The sequence below is a fragment of the Rhipicephalus microplus genome, chromosome 2, assembly GCF_043290135.1.
Source record: "Rhipicephalus microplus isolate Deutch F79 chromosome 2, USDA_Rmic, whole genome shotgun sequence".
Classification (NCBI taxonomy): Eukaryota; Metazoa; Arthropoda; class Arachnida; order Ixodida; family Ixodidae; genus Rhipicephalus; species Rhipicephalus microplus.
In genome coordinates, this window is record NC_134701.1 from 250,710,446 (window position 1) to 250,720,934 (window position 10,489).

The window sequence follows — 10,489 nt, forward strand, 5'->3', positions numbered from 1 at the left end:
CCGCAGCGAATTTATTAGAATGCTCAGGTATGTATATATAGAAAGAATTTGCGCATACTATTGCTGTGAATTCACAAGTTCAGTTATACGGGCACATAAGAAAAGATGATTCGGTAGCGGCCCATATCGATAAGACGCGTAGAAAAAAGCATGACTGCAAATCAAGTGCACATATGGGGAAAACATTCACCTACGCAGCTGATTTTTATCGAGAGTCGTACAACCACGCATTCTGTGCAGCGTGCAAAGCCTGCAAGCCACACAAAGACGCAGCTAGCTCGTGAAAAGACCTCCATGCTCGATACATTCACCCGGTTCCTCTTAGCAGATTCTTTCACTGTGGTTTCGCCGTCGATGCTGGAACATATATTTTTTCCAATGGAAACCTGCTTGAGCCGCCACCTATTTCTCATTTAGTAATCTCGTACGCAGCCGCTAAAACACCTCTATGGTCAAAATAGTAAGATGCCTCGACAGGTTAAACAGGGGTCTCGGCGAAATATTTTAGTTCCAGGAAGGCGTGAAACTAGGGCAGTTGACTAGCTTCTGGAACATGTAGCGGCTAAGGCCTGACGATGTCACAAGACAGAAAACGTGGGTTAGGTCACTGAGAATGGTTTCTTCAGCTGCACCCGAACAAGTGAGCGTGGTTATCTATTAAACTTATATCTAGACAGCCGACAGGTAGCTTCGGTAACGTTCTGGCTTGGGTCTGTTAAGTCTGGAGTATTGTCGTTCGAAAAATCGGGCATTCCTCTCGGATACATCGTCCTCGACATATTATATAGTTATCGAGTGTGAAGTCTTTGTAGCCGAATAGCATGTGACAGTTATCGCAATTTGTGGTATCCTAAACGTGACGCCTTTTTCGTATATCCGTCTCCCACTGTAGTTTCGGCCTCACGCAGCGAGCATCACAATGACCTCTGAGATTGGTATAATTTTAGCCATACGGCAGAATCGGACACCGCTTTTTGAACCAGAAAAGTGGAGAAGCAAGCGTACGTCTTTTGTGTTGTCAAGTCCTTAACGTTTCAGTAAATTATCACTAAAATGTGCCCGTAATCATGCAGTGAACACAACTGCCTTGTTGTTGTCATCTTATTTTATTGGAAGACAAACGTCTCTCACACTGACGGGCTACAGGTTCTTGAGTTCAATCTCATCCCTGAAAAACCTCGTTCATCTGTGTTTAGAAACAGCAGAGCCATGCCGGTAGCCTTCATTCAAAAATCTTTAATATTCCTATTGAATTCGTTATATTCAGATAAGAAATTATTCTATTCATAACCTACTGACTAGACGCACTGCCACTCATTGCTGCGTCTTCATATACGTCTTATCACAGACAACGTCTCGGAGTGTATCCTACGCATGTACACGCTAGTTCCCCACACTTCTTACGACAGTGGTTACGATAGTTATATATTTAATACTAGAAGTGTAAATGCGTTTTTTTTTTCAGGAAGGGTCATTGTAAGGGTTACGTGGAACAATGGCTACAGTTCATTTGGTAAAATAATGCGTTGCTGGGCTAATCGGTTCAATATCATAAAGCTTCAAAGCGCAAAATTGATGAGGACAGGAAGGAACACAGAACACGCGCCATGTCTTGTGTATTTATGTTCTTTTATGTCCTCGTCGATCTTGCTCTTCCAAGTTTTAAGCTCATTCGTGTCACCTCGGTTCATCTCGGCATAAGTCTCGATGAATTGACTTGACTGGCCCACAGCATTTAGGTTTCTTTCGCGGTATTTTAGAATTAAACTTTGTCCATAAATTATTTTGGCGTGTTCTCTTTGAGATGGGTGTGGTGATAAATAAATAAAAGCTCACTTAAATGCACGTTATAAACGTACGACACTTCGTGCAATAGTCAACTTCCTTTGTCTTTAAAAAACAGCGCTAAGCTGCCGAGATCAGCACTGAGATGCATGGACATGCCGTGTCAGTGAGGTACAATACACACGCCCTTTTCGACGGAGGTTACCACACTCGCAGCACGGGGCGACAGTCCGTATACACTCGCTGCATGAAAGAATGCACGTGACGTCCGTCACGAAGTATGAGCTGTAAAACACGAGGTGCCGTCCATAGGGCCTCGTCGTCACTGTTTAAGATCAGTGTTTGTTTCTCTGCAAGACGTGCTTCATCCTAGTCCCCTAGCAGTGTTCACTTGCGTCCTACAGTAGCAGAACTTACGCAGAACCGCGTCCGATATGCACTCCCCCTGACTGCCATACATATTCAACCTGCTTACGTCACCGAGCACGACGTACTGTTCCGTCGGTTCGTAGTAGCGAATGGTGGCCTCTAGCAGTGCGCTGCTGGGTTTCACCATCACCGTGACCATGTAGTCCAGCGGCGCGGTCACTCGCTTTCCAAGCTGCACTCCGCGACCTATGACGTCGTGGTAGTGGCGCACGAAGCGCAGCACCTTCTCGTTGGGCTGCGACACCGTCGCGTCAACGACCTTGTCGAGCTCGAGCGGGCTGCAAAGTTCGGCCCTGCTCTCGAGCTGAGAGTTGACGGCGCTCACCAACGCGTGCGAGGCGTTGATCACACCGGGATCGTTGACCGGCACCACCGTCCTGTTCTGGCAGGTGCACCAGTGCGGAAAGATGAACGCGTCGTCGCAGCTTCGGTTGAACGGCACCTCGTGGAACAGGCTGAGGCCGTGCATCGTCCGGTGGGGATGTTCCGGTGGGAACGAAGCCAAGTGCTGCAGCGTCGCATGTACGTCAAAAGGCGTCGTGAGTCGCCGAGTATTGGTCCGCAGCCGCGCAACCGCGGCTGGGTATTGCTGCGCGAAGGCTTCTGGGAAGGCGAGAAACATGATAGGCATGCGCTCTTCGAGCTTCCCCACAAACGTTGAGCGTATGGGCCCGAAGCGCAGACCGTGGTCGCTGAAGAACACGAGCAGCGTGTTCTTGAGTGCCCCGCTGCTGTAGAGGCGCTCGAGCAGGTGTACTGAAGGCGCGTCGGCGTAACCGGCGTTGTTGAGGGTGTCATGCGTCAGGCGGGCCGCGAAGGTGAAGCCGAAGTGAGGACGTGAATCGCACGCCTCTGCGAAGTCGGCGAGGTAGTCGAACACCACCTCCATCTCCATCTTGGAGCCCCAGCAGTGGCGGCCTGCTTTGGTGCGCACGACCGAGTTTTCTGTGGCCAGACACAGCGGTCTCAAGTAGTAGTCCGTGGGTGGTTTGGCGAAGCCGTGTTTGAGGTAGTTGAAAGTGGCTATGTTAGGCGCGTCCTCTGCGAACAGTGAGCGGTACCCCCTCTTGGCGAAATCTTTCCACACGAAGTGCAGCCCGTCGAACGTGAACCTGGACATACTTTCGTTCCAGTAGTACTCCAGGAAGTGCCCCGTCAGCAGTGCCACTATGTTGGGGAACGTGTTGTCACCAATCTTGGTGTAGCCGTGAAGTTGTACCGCGCCAAGAACATCCTTTAGGAAAGCCTTGGTCCTTGGCATATGCCTTTCGAAATTGAGATTTGATATAGAGTCCACGCCCACCATGAGTACGTTCAACTTCACCGCCGCCGAATTTTCGGAAGACTCTTGGAGTTTCGTGAGTTTCAACTCCAGCTCCGGCGACAGAGGCACGAGAGGCACGTGTTGCACTAGCACTTCCTTGTGGTCGTGGAAGCAGTTGACGATGGCGTGGTGCACTTTCAGCGGTTTACCGAAGGTCAGCTGCCTCGGAGCACTCAGGTTGTAGCGATCGTCGGCCACGTGCGCCGGGGCGTTGGGCGTCCTGTACACTTCCCTGTAGGTGCACCTCACTTGCGAGTGCTTGAGCTTGTAGTAACGCCAGAGGAGCGCGTCATCCACCATCAGCACTGCGTTGGGACGGACGCGCAGGAAGGAAGGTCTTCCGGGGCACACGAAGTCGGCCACCTTGCGGTACAGGTGTGCCACGCTGGGGTCGAACGGGTCCCAGGCGGGGATGTGACACTCTGGCGTGCGGATCAGGTAGCCGCTGGCCTCCAGGTCCTCGTCTTCCTCCGAGCGCACCGACTTCCACCAGCTCAGCCAGGGGAGCACGCTCGTGTAGCGCGACAGGAACACGAAACACAAGGCCCCGAGAGCGGTGGTCAGAGCGAAGGCTCGACGCATCCCGGGCTGTCCTCACGACCTGCATAAAACCGGAACATGCGATGTCTTAAATCAAAATAATTTCATCCTTTTAACATAAATACTAAATACAATTCCCATTGTTTATTAGAGGTCAAAGTTAAGTTTTGTGAACCAGTACCAGGGCCCAAACATGAGGCATGTCACAATGGATGAATCTGGTTTCATTTTTAACACGTAGAGTTCCTTAACGTTGACGTTAACTGAACTACACAAGCCCAAAGTATTTAGTCCCCTCGAAATGTACCAGCTGTGGCTGTGGTTAAACAGGGAGTTTCCAGCTCTGCAGCTCGTAGGTGTCAAAATGCAAAACGCATCGCTCGCTTAAGCAGGTTGGACGCCTTCAAAGCGTTCGCGTCAAGCCACAGTCACGTGAATCACGAGAGCAGAAAGCAAATCGTGCATTAATTGCGTCCACTTGTCTTCCAGAATTTTTAAGGCATCAGCACCTTTTCAGCAAGGCAGCGTAAAATTATTATTGTAGATTTAGCGGGTGTAGTGTTCTCCAGTTACATTCCGGCACCATTGATGGCGTGTAGAATATCCCTTAAATGCAACGGTTTGGTTTCTAGGGCATCTTTACGTACGTAAGGGCATCTTTACGTACGTAATTTCAGACCAGCTGCACATTTTACTTTCCACTATGTTCAATCGAATGCCATCTGGTCAAGTGTGGTTAAGTGAAAACAACGAAAAAATTCGGAATGTCTAGGAATTCGTCGTGATCGCGAAACGTCTCATCTCTATCTCGCTCAGTCCTCTCCTCTTTACTTCGGTTGGTGAATTGTCACTCACATTCAATTTCCACTTCTTTCGTGGACTATCGGTCATGTATTTACATATTAGTAATTCATTCGCTCTTTGAAAAAGTGGTTGTCTGTATGTATTTCAAGAAAGGCGTTATTAACCTGGTCTGTATTGCCAGTCTGTACCAGGACATACGCGACCTGTCAGACTAAAAGACTGAAACTCGATTGGTTCAATTGACGACGGAGGAATGTCCCCATACATGTTTTATATTGAAACAGATTATGTCAAATATTTTTTTGGACCGGTTCATCCTTTCACGCGCGCTGACTCTTTCTTCAGGTTTGGCTTCAGCACCTGTTGACGAACTACTATACACCTTTGGGGCTTCAACAGAAGGCTCAGCTTTGCCGAGGAAAACGTGCCTTATTATTCATTCATGTTTGCCTCATGCAACAGCTGTCACATGAAAAGCACCGTTTAATACACGTAATTTATTTTACAACTGTATACGTAAGCCGTTATGCCGCCTTTTTCGACGTGCGTCTGTGTGCAGGGGTTATTTTCCACCTAATGGAAACTGCTGACTCTTTGAAGCAAACTTGAAAAGCAAAATGTTGAAAACACGTAACATTGTACACTATAGTTGATTTGGAAAAAGGAAGATGTCTACCCTGCACGTCTTTATTATACATATCCATATATTTTTAAGAAGATTTTTTTCACGCATTTATAACGTTTTTTTTGTGGCGTGTTTTCCCGGCCTAAAACAATGACAATTAATACGATGGTGGCTGCAACGGGAGCCATCAACTTATCATTGGTTTTATCGACTGGTCGTACGGTGCAAGTGAACATGACCACCAGCATCGCGTACAAAATGGATGTATTTTCAGCTCTTAGTTTCGTTTGTCATAGGAAATGAAGTCGCTGATGTCAGCAAAGGTACTAACGTTTCCTCTAAACATCGTCAATAAAAAATACAAAAACGAATAAGACGTCAAAACTACAATGATGACGACGACGACTGATAACTGGAGTAATGCATCCGTAGCATAATGTTATCAACAATACACGTGGGTGCGTTGCGGACAGAAACGTAAGAGTGAAGCGATGAGTTGTCGCAAAATTAGACTCACCTATAGCAGCGAAGTGCTGTTTCTGAAAGGGACAGTTCGGTGACCAGGCTCAGTGCGTGGAGGTATATTTCCCGTCCGTTCCCTCTACGTCCTGCGCTGGAGAATTGAAAAAACTTAGGACGGGAGAGGTCCTAGCCTGTGAACATTTGGCTTCGCCATTGCCATCCCACCACCTTCATGACATTGTAAGCTCTATTTGTACACAACGACTCCTTCACTCAGCGCAATGCCGCCAACTGCAGGGCAGGACGAGTTTGGGCCGACGCAACCTCAACCGCGAAACTGCTCGCGCACCAGCGGCATTGATATCCGGCCGTTGTGTGAGGAGCCAACATTGTCCGGGCATCAATGTCAGAGTGTTCGGCTGCGCAGCTGCCACGCGTTCCCGGCGCCTCGCTAAACGTATAACCGCACCCCAACAGATGCAAATGACGACACATTTACCGCTGCCTCGAGAGTTTTACGATTCAGTTTTCGTTGTTGTTGGCCCAACTCCTCGGCTGCGCTTCACAATGGTCCCAATTCGAAGTTGCCCGTATATTTCACGCACATTCGTGAAATCTGTACACGGAAGTCGTTTCCAGTTCACGCGAAGTCGCGCCAGTATACGTTACTGGTTCGTTTCTTTATTTACGCGCGTCGAGCAGTCCAACTTTTTCGGGGCCATCTTAATCAGGTCGTACCGTTTAGAGAATGTTTGTTTACCTGCAGTATCACCTTGCCGCTTTTCTTTTTCTTTTCGTAGGTGTGTTCGTTAGCTAGTTAAAAAAATGGCAGCATATCCACGGAGTGAATGATGGATAGTGGGGCGAAGCGTCCGTCCGTCCATTCGTTCTTGCTTCCGTCCATCCATGCGTGCGTCTGTGTGGCCGCCCGTGTGTCCATCCGCCCGTCCGCGCGTGCGTCTGTTCGTGCGTCCGCACGTTCATCTGTGCGTCCGTCCCTGCTTTTGTCCATGCATCCGCTCCTGCGTCCGTCTATGCGTCCGTCCATGCGTTCATCCGTCCATGCAGCCATCCGTGCGTCCGTCCATGCATCTGTCTGTGTGTCCGTTCGTCCACCTATACAACACTCCAAGTACCACCATCTCGCATCTTTTCATCAAATATTCCCCATTAGAGTTACTGTATATGCTACCTTTAGATAGGTAGCATATACAGTAACTCTATTTCCCATATAGAAGCACCGCCACCCAGCGGACATTCCAAGGACTAAACGAGTGGTGGCAGACGCACACTTTCTTACGGCTTGCCCTTCGGGTCTACTTCCCACCTTTAACCACCTCGAGTTCATGATATATACTAGTTCACTGTATTCATGGCACTGCGGCCCAATGCTCGCTAAACCTTTCTAAAACCTAGGAGGTTACGCCCAGTGAGTATAACGTAGCATACCCTTTTTGTCTTCTGTGCGTTGTTGAACAATAAAAGATTCGCAGCGTGCGCGTCAACTAAAAGCCGAATTCTCCTGTCTCTCATTCCCCCTTAACAGCCATTGGCATGTACATCGAGCACTATCTTTTATTGTTCAACAACGCACAGAAGAAATTTCTCACCTGCACCACCTTGGAGGTCGAAATGTTATACTTGTTACACACTACAACGGCTATGAGGGACGAACGGGCGCCGCTATAAAGAGCTTCGCCCCTAAAACAACATCAGAAAACGCCAACATCGAAAATTTCACGCCGTACAGTATTCTCAGTGATGGATCGCGCGTTCACGTATAGTTTCCTGTTTCTTAAATTGCTGCGTTCCTAATGGACTTCAGATTGCCGAGTGCAACTAATCTGTAATGCTGACGTTTTTAGGTAAAATTTGTTGCTATAGATAAACGTTACGTCACGCTTGCAGCCGTTGACGTCAGCCGTTGAGTTACGAAATAAACCGACATTATTCCATCGTTCGACTTCTAAAGCCTGATCACACAATAAAAACATCCTTCACTTCGACTGGTGATTCATTTCAGAGTTAAAATGAACCCGTAACGTATACAAGTACCTTTTGAAGTTTGTTCGTTTTCCAAACCTTGAATATGAGTGATATAACCGCGCAATCGGCAACCAAGATTATTCAATTGATGACGTAGTATATTTGTGCGCATTAATGTGACCTGCTGTTTGACCATGCTCAACCTGTATGTTACATTATTGCGCGCTTTAATACAGTCGCATCAACGCACACTTTATTCGCCCCTGAAGAAGCGACCAAACCGTAACATTGGGGTACATTGCAAACGAAACGAATTCTCCGTGGCTGCTGAACCTTATTACCACGCTCCGAGAAATGTATAATATATATGAAATCGTGTGCAATGAATTTGGTGGCGAAAGCCCGACGCGCAATAATAATGAAATCAAATGCTCGGCGCAAGTTCCTTACAAAGCGCAACTGTTTTGAAGTGGGGCAGTTTTTCAACGTTCAAAAAAAGACAAAAGTCGTACAAGGTGGTGATCAAATCGCCTCGCTGCTTTTGTTCAAGTAACCGAGCAAAGCCGCTTTTCTACCGTCGGGAAATTCGGCTGAATGAACGGGGGGGAAAGACGCAATCTGTTTTGTCGAAATGTTTTTCGCCCCCGCGTTGATGGTTCGAAGGTCCGCATTTCTGCGAGCACGATGACGTTGGGGTAATCGCTTCGATCTGCGACTTCTTTACGCGTGTTCGATTCCGCGACGTTGGGTCAAGTGGCACCACTGTCTTCCTCGTCTTAATTCGCTGTGCTGTCTCGTTTTTGTTTTTTTCCCGGTTGGCACGGAGCCAGCAAGCTACCGCTGCTCTCGGTATACCACCCGTCACGAGCCACTCGTCACGGGGTGCGTTGGCTGTTTACTTAAAAATTACGGCACCCCTAAGCTTGGCTTAGGGTCCCGGATAGTGGCAATCTTATCTTATCTTAGAATCTTATCTTAAGATAGTGGCAATCTACCTAGCACTCTCAAATTATGACAGGTAGGTTGCCACTATCCCTCAAGGGGAAGGTATATAACAGCTGTATCGGCAATTGCCGGTACTTAGCTACGGAGCAGAAACCCGGAGACTTACAAAGAGGGTTCAGCTTAAATTGAGGACGACGCAGCGAGCAATGGAAAGAAAAATGGTAGGTGTAACCTTAAGAGACAAGGAGAGAGCAGATTTGATTAGGGGACAAACGGGGGTTAAGGATATCATAGTTGAAATAGAGAAGAGGAAATGGACATGGGCCGGGCATGTAGCGCGTTGACAGGATAACCGGTGGTCATTAAAGGGTAACTAACTGGATTCCCAGAGAATGCAAGCGGGTTAGGGGGAGACAGAAGGTTAGGTGGGCAGATGAGATTAAGAAGTTTGCGGGTATAAATTGGCAGCAGCAAGCACAGGACCGGGTTAACTGGCGGAACATGGGAGAGGCCTTTGTCCTGCAGTGGACGTAGTCAGGCTGATGATGATGATGATGATGATGATGAAGCTTCGCTTTAAGAGTTGAACGCAATAGTATATGGCTGCATTCTGTGTAATATGTAGCATGCACCGCGAGATATTATTAGCGTGAAATGTTCTCGAACTTGCTGTGCACGAACAGGCGCAGTAACGTGTGTGCCTTTTGCAGTGACTGGCCGGCTGTAAGCCATGAAGTCATTATGGTAATCACATGTTCTGACGCCCGATCGTGATGCAGTGTACGCCTATACCACGCGTTATTACTGTGATAATGCGTGTTCTGTTGTGAAGCGTGTATACAGGACGCGTGTTTTTGTAAAGCGTGAAAGATACGTCCACTGCATTTCCAACTTAAAAGGAAGTTATTTTCACTGTTATCTCGGGTAGACGCGTCGCTCTGTGGTATAGAACAGCTGCTTGCCACGCAAACGAATCGGGTTTGGTCGTCGCTTGGACCCGGAATTCTTTATTACATATTTTATTTGCATCTCTCTCGATTTCTCGGTCACCCACAAGAGTATGATTTTTTCGCTCACAGCTAATGACGGTGCTTCCGACGCCGACGTCGGAATTTCTGCGAAACGAGCTCTTTAACGCTATCGCCTAAAGATCGTTTACCTAACCGTTAATTGCCGTAACGCAAGGAAAACATCGCTCTAACGTAATTCTCTCTCTGTCCCTCTCTGTAAGTGGTTATGAAAAAAAAAAGAGAGACAAGTACCGAACCGTAACTGTCTTTCTTTACGAGGGCACCTCAACAGGCCAAACTATGTCCTTCAAAGTACTTGCAGTATTCGCCGTTTTCTAACGTCTCTGCAAAAAAGAAAAAAAAAACAAAAAAACATTGTAGGCCGATGTTTTGGTAGCGCGTGACTTGAGCTCTGATGTACACTCAGCTTAGGTCACAGAATACAGAAAGATGCGACAAACACAAACAAGCAACTATAGCGTTTACGACTTATTGAAAGGTGGTAACGGGCATTCTGGCCTGTTGACCTATTTTTAAATGGAATGAAGCATACATGACCTGTTTGTTCGCTTGTTGTAC

At 47.7% G+C, this 10,489-nt stretch overlaps 1 protein-coding gene across 1 annotated transcript; it reads right to left on the reverse strand.

Moving 5' to 3' along the window:
- Positions 1–1,840: 1,840 nt before the first annotated feature.
- LOC119169291 (uncharacterized) lies at positions 1,841–6,137 on the reverse strand. The gene is made up of 2 exons (XM_075879315.1): positions 6,025–6,137; positions 1,841–4,139 (listed from the first exon to the last, which is right to left on the reverse strand). The coding sequence occupies exon 2, from the start codon at positions 4,118–4,120 to the stop codon at positions 2,150–2,152; it is 1,971 nt and encodes a 656-aa protein (XP_075735430.1). The 5' UTR covers positions 4,121–4,139; positions 6,025–6,137; the 3' UTR covers positions 1,841–2,149.
- Between the last annotated feature and the right edge of the window lie 4,352 nt (positions 6,138–10,489).